At 38.9% G+C, this 25,143-nt stretch overlaps 1 protein-coding gene across 5 annotated transcripts in view; it reads left to right on the top strand.

The window, feature by feature from the left end:
* The window catches only part of SLC4A8 (solute carrier family 4 member 8), an 86,617-nt gene that overhangs the window by 16,507 nt on the left and 44,967 nt on the right, over positions 1–25,143 (top strand). For all 5 annotated transcript variants that reach the window (XM_074270356.1, XM_074270355.1, XM_074270357.1 and 2 more), the window contains exons 3-10: positions 10,923–11,069; positions 11,654–11,789; positions 13,299–13,459; positions 16,004–16,192; positions 16,859–16,950; positions 22,158–22,315; positions 23,124–23,211; positions 24,323–24,469. In XM_074270356.1, the coding sequence (XP_074126457.1) occupies positions 10,923–11,069; positions 11,654–11,789; positions 13,299–13,459; positions 16,004–16,192; positions 16,859–16,950; positions 22,158–22,315; positions 23,124–23,211; positions 24,323–24,469 (1,118 nt within the window). The remainder of the gene's footprint in view (positions 1–10,922; positions 11,070–11,653; positions 11,790–13,298; positions 13,460–16,003; positions 16,193–16,858; positions 16,951–22,157; positions 22,316–23,123; positions 23,212–24,322; positions 24,470–25,143) is intronic.

Below are 25,143 nucleotides of genomic sequence, written 5' to 3'. Positions count from 1 at the left end.
GGAAAAGCTCAGTTCAAGTCATGACTGAAATTTAACTGTTTGCCCTTAGGCAAGACACTTAACACTCTGCTTTGCCTCTTGGAAACAAAACCTGTACTGTCTGCCCTCCTGGCTGGCTCGGCAGCTCAGAGGAGCTCATTGTAGTAGAGTACTTTGCAAGTGGCATATGGGTCATTATTAGTTAAACCGCTGATCATGGTGGAGCAGGGCTTGGCAAGCTACCACAGCCTCTCCAGCTGGCTGCCTGAGACTAAGAATGTTTTCAAAATTTAAAAATAAAGTTTTAAAAGGATTGAAAAATATAAAAACCATTCTTAACTTAAGGGATGACAAAAAAAGCCAGTAGTTTGCCATCCTGATGCATAGTCCTGTAGATCATTATCATCTAACCTAGTTTTTACTGCTGGGGTCATTCAGTTCTGGATCCGTTCTGTAAGACAAATATAGTAATTTTTCATTCAGTTCATAACTTACACTTGTGGCCTAGAAGCCCCTTTGAATGTGCTTGAAAGTAAATACTCCTCCCTAGCTCAGTAATTTTGTTTCCCTCAAGTTGCAAGATGAATGCATTAGGGCCAAAAATCTCCTCCTCCAAATGTTTTTGAAACATGTCAGTACAAGAACGTTCTGATACAGGATGAAGGTTGGAGGTATAAATTTCTACTTGCAGGAACTTCAGTAATTTATTCATTTTCTCCTTAACAACACCAAACCCGACCAAGCTGCCTCTGCTACTTCTCTCTCTCATATCCTTTAGGCCTTTATAGAGACTTTAGAGAGAGGGAAGGAAAAATGAGGCAAGAAAATAAAGGGAGAGAATATTGGTCAAGACATTCTCTGTTAAATATGAAGTGGTAAGATTGGAGCCCACAAAGAGGACCTACAATAATACTTCTTCAATTCCTTCATCTCAGATCTTTTCAAAATTCCAGAATCTGTAATGTCATTGATATCAACACTTTTCTTGTCCTGGAGCAGAGCAGACTATGCAGATGAGGCCCTGAGAATGGCTGTGGCTGAAAACTTCATCCTCTTCTGATGATGAACCTTTCTGAGTTTATATCTAGGCTAGACTTTAACTTATGGCCCACACTCAGAACCTTTTCACTAGAAAGATGATTGTTTCTGAGCCTTAAAATCTTCCCCTGATAAGTTTGAGTGAGTCATATTGTTAGGATTACTAAGTGAGAACTGAGGTTGTCTGGATGGTGACAAGGTGAGAATTCAGGTTGGACAATTACAAGGTGAGAACTCAGGTTGACTTGATAGAGGGGGCAAGCTCATTGGCTGGGGTGGTTCTTCCCAGAAGCCCTTGCATTATCCCACGCCCATTCTCTGGGAGAATAAAAGAGAGGACTCTCAGAGAAAGAAGAAGACACTCTGAATTGCATCAGGCTTGACGGGGCTCTCTGCAGGAAGGGAAGTCACTTCTTTGGACAAGAGTTAACAGCAACTGCCTGGAGACAACGGTTCACTACAGGAAGAAGAATCTGTCTGAGAGATTTGAGTAGACACAGCAGATCTCTTCCCAGAGAGCGATCCAGCAGCTTCTGGAGACGACAGCTCGCTACAATTGGCGTCCACACGTGGGGCAAGGACTTTTGCTTATCCTGACAAGAAGAGCTAGACCAGACCTTCGCAATTTGGCGCCTGAACAGGGACAGACACAGTCCTGATTCCAGTGGAAAAGCTTCCAATCTAGATCTCAGTCTCTCTGACCCAGAACCGTGAGTAACGAGGAAACTTTGTTAAAGATTAAGTGAGCGTGCTAATAGATAAATAAGGAACTTAACTTGTTAAGGGCTAAACCAGGAATCTCTTATAGCTGAAATGGGGCAGATGTTAGCTATATTCAATCCCTGGACCTCAGCCGACTCATCCCCAGCCCCAGAAGCAACCTCAGCTCCACCCCCATTCAGGAGTGGTACTATAGAGAGTATAATCAACATAATTGAGGAGCAGAGTTTACTTGTAACCTGGGTACAGATTGCTAAACTCTTGGCTGCATTAAGACACACATCCCCTTGGTTCTTAGAGGAAGAAAAGATAGATGTAGATAAATGGAAGCTAGTGGGATATGAAATGAAAGAATTTCAAGCAAAAAATGGGCCTCGTTCAATTTCTGCAGAAGTATTTTATATCTACAACATAGTTCAATTAGCCTTAAACTATCAAGCAAGTTGTAGGAAAAGGAAAAGTTCTAAAAATGAACAGAGGAGGAAGTGTGAGGAAAAAAGGAAAGATCAAGATCTTTCCCTAGAGCAAGAGGATTTAAATGAGGAATTATGGTATGATTCTCTTGAAGAAGCTTCAACTCTGCCTAGAGAACAGATTATTGACAGGCCCACATCAACCCCACCTTCAGAGATGGAGGAAGAAGGAGGGGAAGAGGCAGAAACACAAACAGAATTGCCTGTGAAGCAGCCTAAGTCTATGACAAGATTAGAAAAAGCATTGGTTAAAGCTAAGAGAGAAGGACAGGATATAAGTGATTTTATACATGCATATCCTGTGATTGAAAATACTGACTCTGTAGGTAAAAAAAGGAGAAGATATGCACCTTTAGATTTGAATAAAATTAAGGATTTGAAAAAAGGTTGTACCCTTTATGGGGCTACATCAGCTTATGTCAAAATGTTACTAGATGGTTTGTCTTATGAAGTCCTAACCCCGAATGATTGGAAATCCATAGCAAGGACATGTCTGGAGCCTGGAGAAAATTTATTATGGCTTGCGGAATTTCATGAATTATGTAAAATTCAAGTCAGATGCAATTTGGAAATAGGAGTTAACACACAATTCACTTTTGAGCACTTAGCTGGTGAAGGTCAATATGGAGAGAATTCGGAACAGATTAATTATACCATGACAATATATGAACAAATTGCTAAGGCTGCAATAAAAGCTTGGGGTGTCCTTCCTGGACAGAAAGATCGTGGAGAGGCTTTCACTAAAATACAGCAAGGTCCCAATGAACCTTTTGCAGATTTTGTGGGACGTTTGCAAACTGCTGTCAAAAGAACTATTGGAGAAAATTCAGCTACAGAAATAATGACCAGACATCTGGCTAAGGAAAATGCCAATGAGATTTGCAAAAGAATTATATGGGGATTAGACAAAGATGCTCCTTTAGAGGAGATCATAAGACGCTGTGCTACAGTGGGAACAAATGCTTTTTACACACGGACAATGATGAATGTGGAAAGACAGGGTCCCTCATGGCAAGGGCCTTCTAGAGAAACTCGGCAATGTTTTCAATGTGGAAAAATTGGGCATCTAAGAGCTCATTGTAGATATGGAGATACAGTGAGAAGACAGGGTGAGAGAAGACCTAAAACTCCATGTCCAAAATGTCACAAGGGCCTCCACTGGGCCTCCGAATGTAGATTGACACAGGGAAATGACAGGTGGGGCCCAGCTTCAGCCCCCCAAGTGGGGCATGATGGCAGCCGAGGTTACATCCAGAGAATATTAAGACACGATCAATCAGCCAAAAGGCAATCAGATGGAAGAAAGGGATTGAAATTAGGAAAAATAGAGTTGTGTGCAGTAGAGACTACCGAGATACTCCCTGGAGAAGTGAAATCTGTTCCTGTTGAGCCTATGGATCCTTTGCCTCCAGGCACAGTAGGCTTGACCATTTCACCTTCTGAGAGTGCCTACAAAACAGTGTCCATCCATACACTGATGTGGGAGACTGGAGAACGTGTATCTAATATCCCAGTCACTAACACAGGCAGACAACGTGTGATTTATCAACCAGGAGAAGTAGTAGCATCAGGCTTATTGTTACGGACCCCTAATAAGCAACCTAGTGATAGTCGCCTAGATTTTGACTCCAATGAACAAAATCCAGGAATATATTGGACAGCAGCTGTGACAGCTGACCGACCTATGCTTACTATTTATATAAACGGAATACCATTTGAAGGATTGGTAGACACGGGTGCAGATCGTACAGTTATTAGAGGTGCCAATTGGCCCGTTCACTGGCCAAAGATTAAAGCAGACACCTATATGTCTGGGGTGGGAGGATCAATAGCAGCAGAAGTTAGTGCTAGGCCTTTGAGATGGGTATTTGAAGGAGAAACAGGAGCTTTTACTCCTTTTGTGGTTGAAAAAATCCCCATCAATCTGTGGGGAAGAGACATTTTACAGCAGATAGGATTACAAATAAGCACTTCGGCTTTTTAGGCAGGGCTGCTGTTGAAGGCCTACCTGCACTTTCACCAGTTCCTATTCAGTGGAAGACTGATTCACCAGTGTGGGTAGAACAGTGGCCCTTAAGAAGTGATAAAATTCAGGCCTTATTAGACATAGTGCAAGAACAACTTGACCAAGGACACTTGCGGCCTTCTCTAAGTCCTTGGAATTCCCCAGTATTTGTGGTGAAAAAGAAATCTGGAAAATGGAGGATGATAACTGATCTAAGAAGAGTAAATGAACAGATGGAAACTATGGGAACTCTTCAGCCTGGACTTCCATCTCCTACTCAGATGCCAAGAGAATGGCCTCTATGGGTTATAGACATTAAGGATTGTTTCTATTCTATTCCTCTAGATAAGGAGGATATGAAAAGATTTGCTTTTTCAGTGCCTAGTGTTAATTTGGCTGAGCCTTATAAAAGATATGAATGGACAGTTTTGCCACAGGGAATGAAAAACAGCCCTACTATGTGCCAAATGTATGTTGCAGCTGCTCTTGCTCCAGTAAGAAAAGCCTTTCCAAAAGTAATATTGTTACATTATATGGATGATATTTTGGGATGTGCACCTGAGGAACAAATGTTAGAGGCATGTCTACAAAGGACCATGGAAACATTAAAGTACTACAAACTGCATATAGCTACAGAAAAAATTCAAAGACATGCTCCTTTTCAATATTTAGGATATGAAGTATATCCTAAGGTGCTTACAGTACAAAAACTCTCCTTAAGAACAGAGAAGCTAAACACCTTAAATGACTTCCAGAAATTGATAGGAGATATCCAATGGATGCGTCCCGTGCTAGGCTTGACTACCTGTCAATTGCAACCACTATATGACATTTTAAGGGGAGACAGTGCTTTAAATTCACCACGCCAGCTTACAAAAGAAGCACAAAAGGCTTTGAGAGAAGTTGAACTGGCTTTATCCAATGTGGTTGAAAGAGTCACTCAAAAACCCTTGGAAATATCAGTTTTTGCTACAAAAGAGGCACCCACAGCAGTCCTTCATCAAGGAGACAGAGTGATTGAGTGGGTGAACCTCCCAGCACAACCAGAACAAAGCCTTACACCTTACCCAGTGCTTGTGGCTAGGATTTTATTAAAGGCTATTAAGAGAGTAACACAATTATCTGGGATAAGTCCTGAAAAAATATACACATTCTATACTAACGCACAGATTAATGTATGCTGTGAGAACATCCCAGAATGGCAAATTTTATTGGCCACCGCTCCAAATTTTGCACATGGATCTCCATTAAAGATTACCCGGCTACTACATAATTGGCGATGGATTTTTGAAGAAAAGGTTTCTAAGGTTCCTCTTAAAGGACCAACAATCTTTACAGATGCCTCCAAAGAAAATATTTGTGCCATATACTCTCATGATTTAACCATAAAGAGAGTAATCAGGACTCCTTTTCAATCCACTCAACAGAATGAATTATTTGCTATCATGCTAGCTCTCACTTATTACCCAGGAGACGTAAATATAATTACTGATTCAGCCTATTCAGTAGGTGTAGTACAAAGAATTGCCACAGCCCAAATAAAATTTGCAGCCTCCAATATTTATCAGCTCTTTAAGGAACTTCAAGAGCAAGTGAGAAAACATCCAGGCAAGATTTATATCTTGCATGTCCACTCACATAGTGGACTTCCAGGTCCCATTTTTGATGGAAATTCAAAGGCAGATAGCCTTCTAACCATGTTAGCCAGTAGTCCTTTATTTCAGGAAGCACAAGAATCTCATTCTAAATATCATCAGGCTGCTCGAGCTTTACGTTTACAATTTGGAATCACAAGAGAGGAAGCTAGGAGCATAGTAAAAAGCTGTACAGCTTGTCTTCCTTTCCACGCTCCTACACTCCCTCCAGGGAAGAATCCTCGTGGTTTGAGACCCAATGAAATCTGGCAAATGGATGTGACCCATTATAAATCTTTTGGTCGTCTATCTTTTATTCATGTCGTGGTAGACACCTTTTCAGGATTCACATTTGCAATGCCAGCAGCAAAAGAGACAGCCCGAGTGGTCACTGAATTCCTTATACAGGCTTTTGCAATTATGGGTGTGCCACAAGCAATAAAAACAGACAATGGACCTGCATATACGTCCAAACATTTTACACACTTTTGTGCACAGTATAAGATTTTACATACCACGGGCATACCCTTTAATCCTCAAGGGCAGGCAATAGTAGAGAGAAGAAACAGAGATATTAAGACACTCCTCCAAAAACAAAAGAAAGGGGGAGCCACAGGTAGCCCTAGGGAACTTCTAAATTTAGTTCTCTATACCATTAATTTTCTAATTTTTGACAAAGATGCACTGGCTCCAGCAGACAGGTTTTATAACCCACCAGAAGGGCAGTGTCCAGTGAGAGCATCTCCACTGTCCTTAGATAATCGCCAGGTGATGTGGAGAGATCCAGAAAGTGGTAAATAGAAGGTAATTAGATAGGTTAACTGCCTGGGAGAGAGGGTTTGCTTGTATTTCTTCAGCAGGAGAAGGAATCAGATGGGTGCCAACGAGTCATATTCGCCTTGTCCACCAGAGAGAGACAGAAAAAGAGAAAGACCTCAAAATAAAGGAGAAGATCTAAGAAACATCTGACACTGAAAGAGCATGGATAATAAGAAGACTGTTAAAGAACTTTAAAAACCAGCAGGAATCATTGGACTTCCTCACACAAGATGAGAATAATGGACAATGGACTTATGGACATTTATAAATTTTCAATTTATGATTATTTGATTATGATTATGTTATATACTTCTAGCATGTGTTATGTTACTATGTTACTATGTGTTTATGTAATTTATGTAATTATCTGTAATACTTCCCATATTGATGGATTTATGTTTCAAGGTCATGACTGTCCTATGTTCTAAATCAAAAGAAAGGGGGAGATGTTAGGATTACTAAGTGAGAACTGAGGTTGTCTGGATGGTGACAAGGTGAGAATTCAGGTTGGACAATTACAAGGTGAGAACTCAGGTTGACTTGATAGAGGGGGCAAGCTCATTGGCTGGGGTGGTTCTTCCCAGAAGCCCTTGCATTATCCCACGCCCATTCTCTGGGAGGATAAAAAGAGACAGCACTGGGCGCAGAGAGCAGATCGGCCTGGAGAAGGATAAGAGCTGGAGGAGATTCAGAGCCAGGATTCAAGGAGAAGACTCTGAATTGCATCAGGTTTGACGGGGCTCTCTGCAGGAAGGGAAGTCACTTCTTTGGACAAGAGTTAACAGCAACTGCCTGGAGACAACGGTTCGTTACAGGAAGAAGAATCTGTCTGAGAGATTTGAGTAGACACAGCAGATCTCTTCCCAGAGAGCGATCCAGCAGCTTCTGGAGACGACAGCTCGCTACATCATATGACCGAGGGAGATGTTGGTCTCTTTATCTGTCCCATGATGGAATGGTATAGATGTCCCATAAGGTCCCTTCCATCTCTAAAGCTCTCCTGTTCTTATAGTTGTACCAGGGGCTATTCTGGCCCCCGCTGGCCAAGAGCCAGGTTTGTTACTTTACCTTTCTCTAGAGTTCTCCAGTACTTTTGAAGGGTTTAGGAGTTTCTAGTATCTTTGTTATTGGGTCAAGTCCCAATCATTTTGTTCCTCCAATTTTAGAGGATCCTCTACATCCCAGTTCATTATAATCATTTAATAGCCAGATAAGCATTTACAAAGGAGTTTTTATTCCTTTTACACAAATAGACAAACATTCTCCTCAATTTATGGGAGCCTAAATCTCAGTCTCTGAGAAGGGAAAGAGGAATCAGGTTCACAGCTCACTTACTTTCTCTAGAATATGGACAAATCCCAAGTCTATAGCTCCTCTGGGCTTATAGTCTAGCCATCATCCAGAATTCTTCTATTCTGGGTTGGCAGAGTGGAACCTTGCTTCCAAGGTTGCTGTGGCTTAAATTCCTAGATCTGGGGGTCTACCACTTGTGTTTGGAACTGAAAAGGGCAAGTGAGACAGATCAAAATCCCAAGTTCATTTCTTGGGGCTATAGAGACTCAAGGCTAGTGGGAAAGGGTAGCCCTTTCTCCTATCCAGCCTAGTTCATGATCCCTGTGCTTCACTTTTTGGGCATTGAGAGAGAGGGTGAGATGGTTCCTGTCTGGGAGTTTTAAAGATACAACCTGTTCTAGCTTTACAGCCACTGGAAAAGATTGCTCTTGTCTATGTGGTTGGGGAACACAATGTCTTTCTAAGTCTCTGGAGTCTCTTGTGTTAGTGCTTCTATCTAAGGTGAAGTATACGATCATCAAAGCCCTGTTAGAAAATAAGAACTACCAAATTTATAGGATTCCCCAGTTGATAAATGGTCAAAGGATATGAACAGACAATTTTCAGATGAAAAAATTAAAGCCATCTATAGTCATATGGAAAATGCTGTAAATCAACTATTGATTAGAGAAATTCAAATTAAAGTAGCTCTGAGGTACCACCTTACACCTCTTAGATTAGCTAAGATGACAGAAAAAGGTCAGATCCAATATTTATTGGAGAGGATGTGGGAAAACTAGAATGCTAATGTATTAGTGGAGTTGTGAACTGATCCAGCCATTCTGGAGAACAATTTGGAACTATGCTAAAAGGGTTATAAAATTATGCATACCTTTTGATCCAGCAGTATCTCTCTACTGAGTCTGTATCCCAAAGTGATCATGAAAGAGGGAAAGGGACCCATAATGTTTATAGCTGCTTTTTTTGGTGGGAAATGGCTGAATAAGGGTATATGAATGTAGTGCAATGTTATTGTTCTAGAAGAAATAATGAGCAGGCTGATTTCAGAAAAAACTGAAAAGACTTAGATGAACTTGATGAGATTTGGAAAGGAGATAGCTTAAGATCAAAAAGACCAAATGCCAGCAGGAAATTCCTGACAACAGAGAATTCCTTATTTATAACAACCGAGAATTCCTGTCTTATTTACAACACTCTCCGAAACCTCATTACATCATCTGTGCTCATATATAAAACAGAGTCCTTGTACCTTGCAGCCAATTTGCCCACCGACTCTCTGGTGTTTCCATTTTAATCAATATTTTGTTTCCACACAGCCTTGAGTAGCTAAATTCATTTGCTTCGGAACCTGTTCTATTGGTTACTTTCGGGAAGGAGAGAGAGAGAGAGATAATCAGACCCAGGAGAAAAGGAACTGACCCATCTCGGTTTAGAACCTCAGTTTACTCCTCATCAAAATGATGCTGAGTGAAGTGAGCAGAACCAAGAGAACATCATATATAGCAACAGCAAGGTTATGTGATGATCAACTGTGATAGACTTAACTCTATTCAGTAATACGGTGACCCAAGGCAGTTCCAATAGACTAATTATGAGAAATGCCATCCACATCCAGAGAAAGAACTATGGAGACTGAATGTGGATTAAAGGATACTAATTTCACCTTTTTTTTTTTTTTTTTTGCTTTTTCCTATTCTTGTGAATTCCCCCTTTTGTTCCTATTTTTCCTTCACAACATGACTAATATAGAAATAGATTTAAAATGATTGTATATGTATAATTTATATCATATTGTTTGCTGTCTTGGGGAAGGGAGAGGTAAGGAAGGGAAGGAGAAAAAAATCAGAAGTCTAAATTTTACAAAAATGAATATTGAAAAGTTTCTTCACATGTAATTGGAAAAATAAAACATTATTAAGAAAAAAAAGAAAAAAGAAAAAATGGAAATAAGAACTACAAACAAGGCTGAAGGTTCTGAGAAGCTCTTTTTCCTTTAGGATGGGTTCCCTCTGTTCTGGATTCAGGGAAACATGACAATATTCAGTCCTGGAGTGGAAGTTTGAAGGAGTTTGGCTCTTCTGGCTCTTTGTAGCCTTAAGTAAAATATATAAAACTTAGGGTTTTTTTTTTTTTAAACTCCTGTCTAGTCTTCCAAAAGGGTAGAATTGAAAAGTACTTAGTGTAAACTCTAGCTCAGATTTAGGACTACTATTCATTTCCAATACATAAAAGAAACATTAAAACACCAAACATTCAGGCACATTGATAGGGCTTTGTAATAGTTTACAGGAACTTTTAAGTATTACTCTCTTCTTCCTTAAAGTCGAGACTCAAACATTTAAATTTGAAGGAGTTTAGGAGATTGTCAAATTGGCATTTTATATTTCACTCAGTTCTGCACTGTCCAAATTATTCCTTCCAGATCTATGACTTTGGCCAAGCTAGTCTAAGGGCTGAGTTTACTTTCTGTCCAGTTGTCATATTCCAGATGTGTAGAAGGATTTTCCTATGCTAGTTAAAGCCAGTGGAAGCTCTCAAACTCACATGGTGGCTCAACTGTCCATTTCAGCCTCACTGGTTAGTGACTCCTCTGCTTTCCATTTCTTTTCTGAATATAAATAACCAGTGGAACCAAAGTGAGATGATTCAGGGCAAATCCAACAGATTTGTGATTGAGAGAGCCATCTACATCCAGAGAGAGAACTGTAGGGTCTGAGTGGATCTAGTATTTGTGTCAAGTTGACCCAGTCAATGTATAGATTGAGTCAATATATCACTAATTCAGGTATAGTTTCCTGCATCTTAGATTCCAGAAACTTTGGAGTTTGGTAAAACCAGAGAAATGTCTTGGTTTAAAGAACATTCTTTTATCTGATAAACATTGCTGCATCCATGAAAACTTTGACACATTTTAAGTAAAGGATCCCACTTGACATTCTCCTTTTTTTTTTTTCCCCCCAGGACATAGAACTTTGTATGTTGGTGTCCGGATGCCTTTGGGACGGCAGAGCCATCGGCATCATCGAACTCATGGCCAGAAACACCGGAGACGAGGGCGGGGGAAAGTTGTTAGTCAGGGAGAAGAAGGGCAAGGAGCTCTTGCCCATGGTAAATATATTCAATGTGGAATCAGTAAATGGCATCCCGTAAAATTAAGCCTCATAGGTAACATTAAAATAATAAGTGTTTGATTTGTTATGCCTTTGTCTAGGTAGGCTGAATTTTATAGTCCACTTGTGAGTAGTTTTTCAGAGCTTACTTCTAAGAATTAGGCATATTACTAAAAAACAATAACTACTACCTCCCCCAGATGTTCTCCTAAAATTTGATAATTCAGATTAAAAAACTTATTACCATAATAAGTTGTAATTGATTTTGGCTGGAGTAGAGGATAGGACTATTAAATTAAATTGATCATCCATATCAATCTCAATCAGTCTGTTGGTTGTCAAATTTCTATTTTCTTCTGTCTAGACATGGACTCAGCAAATGAAATTCCATATTCATGAAGCTATCTCAGTGCTTTATTTTTTTTCAGGCAAAAAGCAACTTCTTTGATCTTTGTTCTCAGCCTTGTCTTTGATATATCTCTACAAATAGGGATGCAGTTGGGATGCACTAAGGAAAGCAGATTCTGTTTTCACTCGTTATGGAGGCTCTGACCAGATGTTTCCTTTTTACTGATTTTGTAGACACACCTTCCCAGCGGGTTCAGTTCATTCTTGGCACTGAGGAAGATGAAGAGCATGTGCCACATGAGCTGTTCACAGAACTGGATGAAATCTGTCTGAAGGAAGGAGAGGATGCTGAGTGGAAGGAAACAGCTAGGTAAAGTCCTTAAAATAACCACAATAAAGATATATATACATATGTTATCTTCAGCCTTTCTTCGTATGTTGTTTTGTGGAAGCAAATACAACTGATTCAATTTCCTAACATTTCAGAGGCCATTCCTCACTCTACCCTTGTTCCCTCAGCCAGGAGTACATTAGATGGCTCAGTGTACTTGTTAGGAAGTAAGGTAGATGCTGAGACTTTGAACTCCTCTAAACATCTGACCCAGAACTTAATGATTAGAGTGCTAGTAGGTCTTGGGGGGAGGGTTGTTCTCAGTCTGGGAGCCCAAAGGACCCAATTGAGTTCTAGTCACAAGTCCTATTTCTTTTAAAAAAATAATAATAACTTTTTATTTTTCATAAAACATGCAGAGATAGTTTTCAACATTCACCCTTGCAAAACCTTATATTCCAAATATTCCTCCCTCACTCTTTCCCTTCCCTTACCCTCTCTCCTAGACTGCAGGTAATCCAATATAAGTTAAACATGTACATTTCTTCTAAATATATTTCCATATTTATCATGTTGCACAAGAAAAAACAGATCAAAAAGGGAAGAAAATGAGAAAGAAAAAAACAAACAAGCAAACCACAACAAAAGTGAAAATACTATGCTGTGATCCACATTCAGTCCCCACAGTCCTCTCTCTGGGTGCAGACTGCTCTTTCTTTATTGGAATTGCCTTAAATCACCTCATTTTTGAAAAGAGTTAAGTTCAACATAACTGATCGTAGCATAATACAAGTTCTATTTCTTTAAAGGTCATTTTGGGTTTTCATGCAGTAAAATTCTGGAAGTCCCAGGCCAAACCTGAAATCCTGGGCTGTTCAGTTTTTTCAGTCATGTCTGACTCTTCGAGGTTTTCTTGGAAAAGGTGCTAGAATGGTTGGCAGTTCCTTCTCCAGCTCATTTTATAAATGAGAAAATTGAGGTAAATAAGATTAAGTGACTTGCCCAGGGTCATACAGCTAGTAAATATTTGAGGCTAGATTTGAACGCATGAAGATAAGCCTGGTAGTCTGTCCATAGAATCACCTGGCAGTCTAACTCCTTGGAGAACCCAGAAAACTTAATCCCTTTGTATTACTAAATAAACCCAGTACTAAGACTTTCTTGGTCTTTCTATATTTCCCTATAAGACATTCTTCCTTCTTTGTCCTATCCCTTCTAACTCTCCAAATTGCCCTTGAATTAACTAGTGCTATTTCTTATACTCTTTGACTCCATTATGCATTTTATATTGAAAGAACTCAACAGGGCCAGGAGTCTTAAAGTCAAGGAGAAACACAGTAACTTTCATTCTTCAGTCTATTTCATGAATTTATTAGTCACCAGCATGGATTTGTGGACCTTCTAAAAGTGCTCAAAAGATGTGAATTAGGACTTGGTGTGCTCAAATGTAATCATTTAGGCCCTTTCTGTACTTTTTGCGACTTGTTTGTAAACTTCCCCTCGAAGTTTACTCTCCTCTTTTTGGTGTTTATAACATAACACTTTTAGGTGGTTGAAGTTTGAAGAAGATGTAGAAGACGGGGGAGAACGTTGGAGCAAGCCTTACGTGGCCACTCTTTCATTACATAGTCTGTTTGAGCTGAGAAGCTGCCTCATTAACGGAACAGTCCTCCTGGACATGAGAGCAAACAGCATTGAAGAAATTTCAGGTAGGGAGATTCCAGAACAAACCAGGGCTAGAATCCAATCTTGGCTTCCTATCCATTGACTTTCTATTGGCTTGTATCACTACTTTGCATTTTAAAAATTAGCTCACCTTTTTACTGCTTCTGGCTCTTGCCCAGACAAAGGGATGGAATTTGGGGATGGGCAGAAAGTGTTTAAGAAGCAAAGGAAACAGCTGGGGGGAGGGGTTGGGGCCACAATGTCACTTCAGGCACATTTAGTAATGAAAACACCTGATACCGGGTATCTAAAGTGAGTGTACAAAATATGAATGGTAATGTAAAATGAATTGAGTCCAATGGACCCTGACATCAATTCTCTGTAAGGAGCTGGTGGTATGATTCATCATGGTTCCTCTGGAATCTGGTATCTTCCTTTTTTTTTTTTTTGTCATAGTCTTCTTTATTTTAAGGCTGAAGAAATTTCTTTAGGTTTTTGACAGTAAATTAGCCATTTTATGTTAAGAATTAACTATACTTCATAAAGCAGGCTATTTTTTTTCATAAAGGAATTTACCAACCAAAGTATCATGGTCTGTATACTTAAAGAATATTGTACATTCCTTATCGATGTTCTGATAGATGCTTATCAGTTGGGATTAGAAAATACTTTTTTTTTTTTTTAATGAGGAAGTTTCTTTCTTTTTTTTTTTTAAATTAATTTTTGTAATTATGACATTTTCTTTGACAGTACATATACATAGGCAATTTTTTTTTTTTTTTACATTATCCCTTGTACTCCCTTCTGTTTCGAGTTTTTCCCCTCCTTCCCTCCACCCCCTCCCCTAGATGGCAGGCATTCCCATACATATTAAATATCTTATAGTATATCCTAGGTACAATATATAAGTGCAGAATCGAATTTTGTTGTTGTTGTTGTTGTTGCAAAGGAAAGGATTGTGTTCGAAAGGTAAAAATAATCTGGGAAGAGAAACAAAACAAAAAAACAAAAACAATGCTCACAGTTTACACTCATTTCCCAGTGTTCCTTTTCTGGATGTAGCTGGTTCTGTCCATCATTGATCAATTGGAATTGGATTAGCTCTTCTCTATGTTGAGGATATCCACTTCCATCAGAATACATCCTCATACGGTATTGTTGTTGAAGTGTATAATGATCCCCTAGTTCTGCTCGTTTCACTCAGCATCAGTTGAAGTAAGTCTCTCCAAGCCTCTCTGTATTCTTCTTGTTGGTCATTTCTTACAGAACAGGGATTAGAAAATACTTAAGGAATTTCAATGTACAGAGAACTTCCAGATTTACTTTTTCTTAATTCAATATGTCTGCAGTTTTTGTAGCAATCCAAAAAGCTAAAGGGATCTTGGGCTGAATAAGGGGGTGCACCTGCCAGGGATAGACAGGTAATTGTCCCAGGGCATTCTAACCTCATCAGACTCTTCTAGAGTCTTGTGGTTGGTTTTAAGTATCATGGTTTTTGAAGGACATTGAGAAGCTTGAAGGAATCTGGAGGAGGATACCCCAGGATATGAAGGGCCTATGTGAAGGGGTTCTTTTTAGGGACCCAGACCGAGTGAAGGAATGGGGACTATTTGACTTAAAGAGAAGACTCAAGGGAAGCATGGCAGCCAGGTCCAATATTTAAAAAGCTGTCACATGGAGGAGGGATTCCATTTGTCTTGTTTGGACCCAAAGAGCAGAGCCAGGAGCAACAGAGATAAATTCTAAAGAAGCCAGAGAGAGGCTGGAGTTCACAGAAGCTCCCTAATAAGTAGCACTTTCCAAAAGTGGAACTAGGCTGCTTTGAGAGGTAGTGAGGAATGGTGACCTCTTCAAGCAGAAGCCAGAAGACTGCCTGTTTGGTAACATATAAAGGGGATTTCTTTTGTTTTTGAGGTGGCCTATATGACTGCAGAAGTATCTTCCAACTCTCCAATTTTGTGTTTCAGTGACTGAGAGTTTGCAAGTCTCAGAAAGTTAGAGCTACTCCAACTTGCTCATTTTATAGTTATGGAAACTGAGGCCCCAAGATGTGAGGGGTCTCGTCAGGTTAACAGCTGGGAGCTAGAATCACAGTTCCCTAGGTTGCAGTCTGGTTTTCACATTACATTATCATATCATGATACATTAACTCATTTTAGCAGTTAATAATTATTTGTGTTTTCCCTCCTCAGCCTATAACTGTTCACCCCTTGATAGAAATAAATGACCAATTAGCTGTTTGACCTATATTTTTGGATTCCATATACTTTTATAGCTAATCTTAATTTTTCTTAAAATTTCCCCCTTCTTCTGCCAAAATGGAGTCCCCACTTCATCAGGGCCGCTGCCATCAGAAATTGATTTGGAATTTGATATTTTTTCCTTCCCAACAATATGAAAAGCTTGTACAGGAGAAGCAGGCTGGTTTACCCTATTCAAATATCTCACCAATAGCTATTCCTACTATGTAATGGCTTGATAAGATATCTCCATTTTCAGTAACCTCCTCTGGAACCTCCTCTTGTCTCCTTTGGAGGGGTTGACTTTTTGTTTGAGCTCTATTGGACAAGTAGATAATTGCTTTTTAGATCTGATCCTCGACCAGCAGGAATTGTCCAGTGACCTAAATGAGGCTATGCGAGTTAAAGTGCGGGAAGCTCTTCTCAAGAAGCATCATCATCAGAATGAGAAGAAGAGAAATAATCTTATTCCCATTGTGCGTTCTTTTGCTGAGGTTGGCAAAAAGCAATCAGACCCAAATTCTTTGGACAAAAATGGTAAGATTTGGAGGGATGGACCCTTCTGTTCTATATTTATACCAATGAGACAATCTGCTGATAGATAATAAATCCCTCAGAGTCAGGAACCATGCCATAGTCTGGATAGTGTTAAGTAAATTGTGATGTACAATAGAGCGCCCCTGCTATTTTGCATAGTGTTTTAAGAATTTCAAAATGGCTTTGCATATTTTAACTCACTTAATTCTCACAACAACCCTCTAAGGCAAGTCAGTAAATAGGTCTAACATGCACCAGGCACTATTCTAAGTGAAAGGAATACCCCCAAAAAAGGCAAAAAAGGGGTAGATGCTGTTATAACCCCCATTTTGTAGATGAAGCTAAGAGAGGCTAAATAACTTGTCTATGTTCACATAGTTGGTAAATACCTGAGGAAGGATTTGAATTCAGGTATACTATGTCCAGGTGTTGTTTTGGTTCCCTTGGCAAAAGAAGGGGCTAGAAGTCTGTGTGCGAGAATGAGAGGCAGGTATGAAGAACCCTGATCAGCCCTATACAAAGAGCTAAGCTTGCATGGGTCCAAACATCACAGACCCTATTAACCTTTTGCAGGTGCAATATTGGTAGGAAATAAGTATATTCTCTGGCGGTCGGGTGGGCAAAGGTGATGAAGGGAAGAAACAGATTTTTTTTTTCCTCCCACAGGTCAAACAGTGTCTCCTCAGTCTGTTCCTACTACAAATCTTGAAGTTAAAAATGGAGTAAATTGTGAACATAGTCCTGTGGATTTAAGTAAGGTTAGTGGAAAACCCCTCCCCCTACCATGAAATTAGAATTATATTGGTGTATTGGTCCAAGAGGCATTATCTTTAAGGGGACTGAGAATAATTTTAACAATGTGAAGAATATTTCTATAAAACCTGCTTTTTTCAGAAAAGGAGGCCTATGTTCCTCCTCATAACTCTGACTGTAGTCAAATCACCAACCAATTGTATAAATTGGTATAGTCTTCGATTTATGAGAAATTTATTCTGAGCTTTAAACATCTTATTTAAGATTAGGAATCATTCTGAGTTAGTTCAAGCCTTGTTGCTCATATTTTATCATTGCCTGCCTGGAAAATATAGGTAAAGAAAAAAGAAAATTGGGTTGGTTGGTAAAAATGTGAGAGATTGCGAAAAATAATAATTCACATTGGTGTAGTGCTTTAAAAGTTTTGCAGAGTTCTTTCTCCACTTTCCTCATTTCCTTACTTCATACTTTTCTCATTTATACCCAAGCACTATGTGTGTTAATAGTATAAGAATTGTTACAATGTAGGAGCTATCATGACACAGTGAATAGCACTAGACTTTTCTGGATGGCCTGGGTTCAAATCCTCCCTCAGCAACTTCTTAGTTACGTAGTAATGCACAAGTCACTGAAATTCTCTGGGCCTCATCTATAAAATTAGAGGAGTAGACTAGATGATCTTTAAGATCCTATTTAATGCTATATCTGTGAGTCTATGATCCCATTTTTTAGAAAAGGAAACAGAGGCTCTGAGAGTTCATTAACTTCCCCTTGGAGTATCCCAGGTCTCAGTCTCCCAGTCTCAGTGTCTTTCTACTATACCTCTCTGTCTGTCTGGTAGGTTTTCAAAAATATTTCTTTGAGTTTGGTCAATCAATCAATTACTTAACCCTAATTAATTACTTAGAATTATAGACTTACTAGTGACAAATTAGTGTATTCCCTTTAACCTTGTTGGGAAGTGAATTTCTGACCCTACAATTTGACACCCAGATTTTTGCAGGACTGCTGATTCCTTACCATTGCCTTTCTCCCACTGAGTGCTGTGACAAAACTTTCATCTTCCTAATTCTCCAAAAACTACCTCATGGTGGAAAGTTGTTCCAGTGAATCGCTTCACTTGGCTTTGTTTCTTTTGTGTGCTGGACTTCTTTGGCTGGGTGGGGAAATTCACGGACTTCTTTTCAGGGCCACATTTTGATAGCCTAAAATAAAATACTGAGGGTTGCAAAGAAAAAGAATTATTTCTAAATACAGTTGTCAAAGTACTAAAAGTTTCAAGTTCATAAACCTTGGGTCCAAGAGAATGCTTTTCCCCCCTTCAAACCTTAGTTGGCAAAGCTAACCCTTCAAAGACCCTGATGGAGACAGCTTAGGATCCCTAACCTCAAAGCCTTGGGCATACCAGCCCTCTCCAAACCACCCATCACCATCATCAAAATTGAAGGGAGTAAATATTATGGAGCAGAGGCCTCCCTGCTTCATCTCCCTACAAACACCTGCTCACTGTAGACTGACAAGCAGAGGGGCACAGGAACCCTGGGAGTAGCAGAGGCCCCTCTCTCATTCTTCTGACTCCTAGTTAGGCTTTTCCCAGTCCTCCTGGCCAGCAAACAGAGGAATGGCTTTTATGAAGGGGCCATCCCCCCAACAAAACCCAACCAACGACTATAATTTATGACTTTAAAAAGAAGTATGACCATGTGCTTTGCCTCTACCCTAAAGATTACCTGGCAGATAGGTGAATTTGCTTTCCTTGGTAGAATGTGAGCTCTTTCATATGAGGGACTGTTTCACTTATCTGTTTGTATTCCTCTCACTTAGCACAGTGTTTTTTATAGAGTAGGTACTTAATACAGCCTAATTTTAGGCCCTGGGCTTACATATTGGGTGGCTGTCACCAGTAGAACCATAATGCCTTGGGTTGTGGCCAAGAGAGAAACCTGATGGGAGTTTGAAGTATTCTGTATGAAAGAGTACGGGCCTTGCAGTTAGGAGATCAAGAGGTTCAGATTCTACCTCATACTTTTAGCTGTGTAACCACAGACAAAGCATTTCTCAGAAGCCTGTTTCCTCATCAGTCAGATGAGGGTAATACTATTTTGTGATACCTGCCTCTTAAGGAGATGAACCCCAAGGGAGACCACTCCACTCACTCACTTCCAAACCAAGATGAATGTTAGAGAACTTTTGAGTGGGACCAGCCCAAAGCCTTCTATCTCTTAGAATCCTAATCACAACTTCATCCCGTATCTCTAGAGCCCACCTAGCCAGTATTTCAGGTCTTCCACCAGACGTTCAGAGCTGCTGTAGCAATCTTGGGGCTCTCAGAACCCCCACTACATATTGCTGTTTTCTTACTTTAAGTTATGGTCAATCCTCTTTCCCTAACATGGATGTTGGATTTGACTTGAGTTATTTTTGTTGTCAGGCTTTCCATAGTATCCTGAAAAAAAAAGAAAAAAAAAAGATAAGGCATATGATGAACATCAACTAGACCCAAATCCTTATCAATTTTTTTTTTTGCTGAAGCATTTGGGGTTAAATGACTTGCCCAGAGTCACACACCTAGCTTATTAAAATTTAAAATTAAAACATAGTTATAAAAAATTACCTATTATGGACAATTGGTAAACACTTTAAAGGAGATGGATTTACTGCAATTATGTTAATTAACTTCCCCCTCCAAAACCCCCAAAAAACAAGCTTTTTTAGGAAATTCAATCATAGAATCTTGAAGTGGGAGAGGACCTGACATGTCTTTTCTGAAGCAGACTTATATTTTTCTGTTGCAACCACTGATAGATATGTCCTCCTTTCCTCTTTAATCTGGTATATATATATATATATATATATATATGTATAGGCTGAGGAACTCCCAAGAATTTCCCCCTTTTTTGCTTCCTATTCCAGCAGTAAATAATGGATTACACACAAATTCAGCTGGGATATATCCACTGACAAAAAGCTTGTGAGGACAGCTGTAATTGTTTTTTCCCTCAACCTTAAATCTGCTCGTCAGTCACCTCTACCCTTTGGTTCCCCTTCTGTCCTCTAGAGCGACACAGAATAATCAATCTTCTCTTGCTTCACTTGGTCAGCCACCTGAAATTGGAGGAGAGACACTGTATGGCTTTTAAGTTTTCCTCCAGGCTGACTCTCTCCAAACTCCCTCACGTCTTCCTCATGTATGTAACATGATTTCTAGACCTCTCCCCATTGTAATGGCTCTCTTCGGCTTCCTTATTCTGCCAATCTCTTTGAAAGTATGCTGTCCAATGTATACTTATATTAGATTTAACATATACTTTAACATATTTAACATGTAGTGGACTACCTGCCATCTGGGGGAGGGAGTGGAGGGAAGGAGGGGAAAAGTTGGGACAAAAGGTTTTGCAATCGCCAATGATGAAAAATTACCCATGCATATATCTTGTAAATAAAAAGCTAAAATAAAAAAAGAAAGTGTGCTGTCCAGAATTATACTCAAAATTCCAGATTCTCCCATGCCAAATACAGTAAGGTGATTACCTCCCTGGATTGTTGTGTGGATCAAATTAGATAATCTTTATGAAGCACTTAACACAGCACCTGGCACATAGTAGATGCTTAATAAATACTTATTCTCTTCTTCTCTTTCCTCCCTTGACTTGGACTTAATATACATAATACTGATCATTTTAGCTTAAATTTTTTTTAAAGAAGCTGGCTCATTTTGAACTTTTGATGAACTAAAACTTTTAGGCTTCTCCTTTGAAATGCTATTAAGTAAAGTCACCTATACTTTTATCATTGATTTTTTTGAAACAAAATGCATATCTGTGGTTTGATGGAAAAAACCCTGCCCTGGCAGTCAGGAGACACAACTGCTTCTTGATCCCATGTTTGGCCTCCACTAATGTCTTTGAGCAGCTAAATGTTTTTAATAGATACAAGTTTAGGGTGCCTTGAAAGGGGATGTTTCAAAGTTGAGAGGAATGCGAGTTTAATCATTTGTTTTTAAAATGTGTTTTCATACCATCTTCTTGAAATTATTTGAAAATAACTTTTAATGTTTTCCTAATAGACACATTACTCCACAACACTATTTTTTTTTAAAGTGCACTGTGTATATCCTTATAATATTTATTTAGGTTAAGGAGCTCCTGATATTTTTCTTTTTCTCATTTCCTTTTCTTTAATATGTACATTAGGACAAATAATAATAACCAGAATTTAGATATTGTCCAGGGTATATGTTGGAATCAATTTTAATTGGCTTGGGAGAGCTGATTGTTAAATTTTTAGTGTGAAAGTTTATACCATGGAAATTAGCTAATGCTCCAACTCAGGGCTTGACTGATGGTTTTGTTGACTGTCTAGAGTTAATGTGGTGGAGAAAATGTTAACAACACAAACTAAATTAAATGGTATGTGTCAGTAAGTTGTTTTAAGTAAGCCAGTTATTAAAAATTTACCAGCATAGCCTTGTTAAATAGTACTTTAAAGTTTGCAAAATATTTTACAAATATTATTTATTTTGTTTCACAACAATCCTGGTAGATAGGTGCTATTTTTATAGGTCCTTATTTTTATAAGAGGAAAATGAGGCAGACAGAGGTTAAAGAGACCTAGACTTAAGCTTAAAAGGGTCCAAAGCTGAATTGGAATCCAGATCTCTTTGACTCTGGGCCCAGCGCTTCAGGTACTGAACATCACAAGTGTGCTATTTGCCCCCTCTCCATGTCCTTCTTCATTATAATAATTCAATAAGTTACTGATGAGAATAGTTCTAAGGGTGTGCCACAGGAGAGCTCAATAGCTCCAAGCATCACCTCCAGCCATAGGGGAACAGTGAGCAGTCAGTGCTAGGTGCTCTGGTCTGCTGAGAGGCAAGGAAAGATCTCACCGTGTGTGTGTGTGTGTGTGTGTGTGTGTGTGTGTGTGTGTGTGATAAAGTATGTCCTATGTTTATGGGGAAAATATTGCATGGATGCTCTTTTGACTATGACATATTAGTAAGTGCTTTGAGTTAATTTTATCTACTGGCTGCCTCAGCACGTCTTTGGGGGCGCAAATTTTAAGTGAAAACCTGCCAGGTACTTTGGAATCTAAGGGAACAGTCACTACTCATATACCACCATGCCCCAGTTCTGTAAACCTGAGAGTGCTGAATTGAGGGAGTAGACCTAATGGGGAGCTACAGTATTTTCAACTTATTTCGGACTTGTAGGTGGACCTTCATTTTATGAAGAAAATACCTATAGGGGCAGAAGCCTCCAATGTCTTGGTTGGAGAAGTAGATATCTTGGACCATCCGATTGTGGCCTTTGTAAGGCTGTCACCTGCTGTTCTTCTCTCAGGTCTCACAGAAGTACCAATCCCCACAAGGTAAAGACAGAAATAAGTACATATTTTACTGTATTATTTACTGTTATTAAATTTAAATTAAAAATTCTAGTCTTCTTGAATCCTAGTAAGAGAACCTTACTTAATACTAAGAGATCTAGGATCAGAGAATCTTGAAAAATCTATATGCTATGGAGAGATTACCAGAGTCCTGAGAAAACTGTTTGATTAAGCACTGTGCTGATGAAGAATAAACTCTTCGTAGTATAGTACTGAATAATTAATTAGGTTTCATTATGTTGGCAATGTTTCAGGTACAGTTTTGGAATACACTTCCTGCTTTCCCAGTACCCCCTGACAAAGAGGGGATGAATTATTTGGCTATGGTAAATTATGTACTTTAGTTAGAATTTATTTTGTTATAAAATGTATTCAGATGTCTAGAACTGTCTTCATATAATTTCAAGGAGTTTCATAATTTTAGCTTCTTCCCCCATTTGTGAAATTCAGATGGAATTGCATCTTATTAATGTAAAAAGTGATCTTTTGGAAAGAAATCTCTTTTTCAAAGCAAGGATTTTTGTCTCTGTGGAAAGGCCATGCAATTATAGCCACATGATTAAATGTCAACAACAGTAATAGTTTTAATGAGTTCAATACTCATTTCAATATTTCAATAATATCCAGCTTGAAGAAAGAGGTTAAAAGTATTGACACATTAACAGCGTGTCTGCTGAAGGTGCATACTTAATGTTAGGTAATAATATTTGTCTTTTTAGATTCATTGGAGAGGAATAAAATCTGGTACACTGATGCTTAGTAATAGCCTTTTTTCTCTCTCTGTTATCAGGTTCTTATTTATATTGCTAGGACCAGTAGGAAAAGGTCAACAGTATCATGAGATTGGCAGATCCATGGCCACCATTATGACAGATGAGGTATGATAAAACTTGAGATGTTCATAACTCCTGTGTTTCTCATGTATCTTTTTTTCCCTTTGTGTGTTCTCTCTCTCTATATGTCCCCCTCCTTTATTTCTCCCTCCTCCCCTTACTCTCTCTCCCTATGAAAAAAGTCAACATAAATAGTGACAAATCTTTCTATGTTATATATTATGTGGGGTACCTAAACAGAGAAGAAAGGTTGGGAGTGTATTTCCTTCCCAGAAAGTTGTGATTGCACAATTCCCTCTGGTTATCCATTACAGATCTATTTGAGGAGGGGAGATGCATTATTCCTTCCCAACCACTTTTTTTTTTTTGTCTAAATCTATGCTTGTCCATGCACTAATAAAAAATCACAACTTGGTAGATATTCCTTCTTCTCATCCCTCGCACTCATGCCTCAGATTTTTAAGCTCTTCCCACTAAGTAATGGCTTGACAACACTCACAGAGATGGGGAGTGAGAATGGGGAGAGCAGTATTGACATGAATAAGCAGAATAGGAGCCATAGTATCCATATATAAGTAAAGCAGCTTTTGAAGGTAAGGATGTGACTGTGAGGAACATTGTGACATTTGCCTCAAAGTGACAATATCGTAACATAGGTTCTTTAGGACTTGTTGGATTGTTGAAATAGCTCATCCCAGTGCAAAGCTCTTAAAAAGAATGGCACAAATGTGTGAGGAGGTCTGCTTTATCAACTCTTGGTTAAAAAAACAACAATGCATAGATATCAAACATAAATCTTGAGCCTCATTTTTCAATTCATTCTGAAGTGTAATCCAGGAAGTTTTTCTTTATTTCTCATTTTAATCCTTTTGTTTGGTGCTCTGTAGAGATGGAGAACAGTTGTATAGCCTTTTATCTACTTAAAGACCATTATTAAAGTTCCCTTGAACCCAGTCCATTTTCAACATGAAATTATGATTCCTTTGGGCTTTTCTCCCTCCCACATTCTCTGACAGCTCTCTCTGAGTTATCTGCATTTCAGGGTTCTGCCACTAAGATAAAAATCAAGAAGTTGTAGTTTTCCCAACATCCATTGATAACTGTTTTTCTTCAGGAAAATTCTCTGCAGTCTTCCTAAGTCATCTCTTCTCCATAGATTTTTCATGATGTAGCTTATAAGGCAAAGGAGCGAGATGACCTCTTAGCTGGGATTGATGAGTTCCTGGACCAAGTGACTGTGTTACCTCCAGGTGAATGGGACCCATCGATTAGAATTGAACCACCAAAAAATGTTCCTTCCCAGGTAATGTGCATCATTATGCAAACCACATTATTGAGTGTAAATCATTACATAGGGTATTATGAATGGATAAATAATAAAAGACATAGCTCCTGTTTTGGGGGGATTCATAACTTAAATAAGGAGACAGAATATGCACATGTGAAAAATCTAGAAACACCTACAAAAATAATACAATTGGAATAAATGATACATTACCAATATCATTTCTAAGAAATTACTGATTAGTTGAATGCTCTTAAATGGGTAGGGTCATTCAGGAAAGGCTTCTGGAGGGAGGTGAATTTTGAGTTAAATTTTTGAAGGGAGAGAGGGATGTGAAATAATCCAAAGGGAATGAGATGAGTATTGTGGTTGAAAATAGCACATGCAAAGGCCACAGAACAAAATGAAGAGAGACAAGAAGCATATTTGTCTCATAATTCTAAGTCTAGAAGACTACATAAAATAGCCCGCAGTTAGAGTGACATCTATCTTTGTTTCGTTACTCTAATTCTCCAATTATGTGTCCTCTATTTCTGTTTGCCTAATATTCTTGACCCATTTTCTTTTTCTTTTTTCCTATGATGCTCAAAGTTAAATAAGGAAAGAAAAGAAAAGGATGTCTAAACATAACTGGTCAGGTCCAGAATTAGTCGAGTCAGGGAATCTTTAGTTTGTATCACTGATCACTTGGG

Source organism: Sminthopsis crassicaudata, chromosome 5, assembly GCF_048593235.1.
Source record: "Sminthopsis crassicaudata isolate SCR6 chromosome 5, ASM4859323v1, whole genome shotgun sequence".
Taxonomy (NCBI): domain Eukaryota; kingdom Metazoa; phylum Chordata; class Mammalia; order Dasyuromorphia; family Dasyuridae; genus Sminthopsis; species Sminthopsis crassicaudata.
This window is presented reverse-complemented; position numbering and strand designations above follow the sequence as displayed.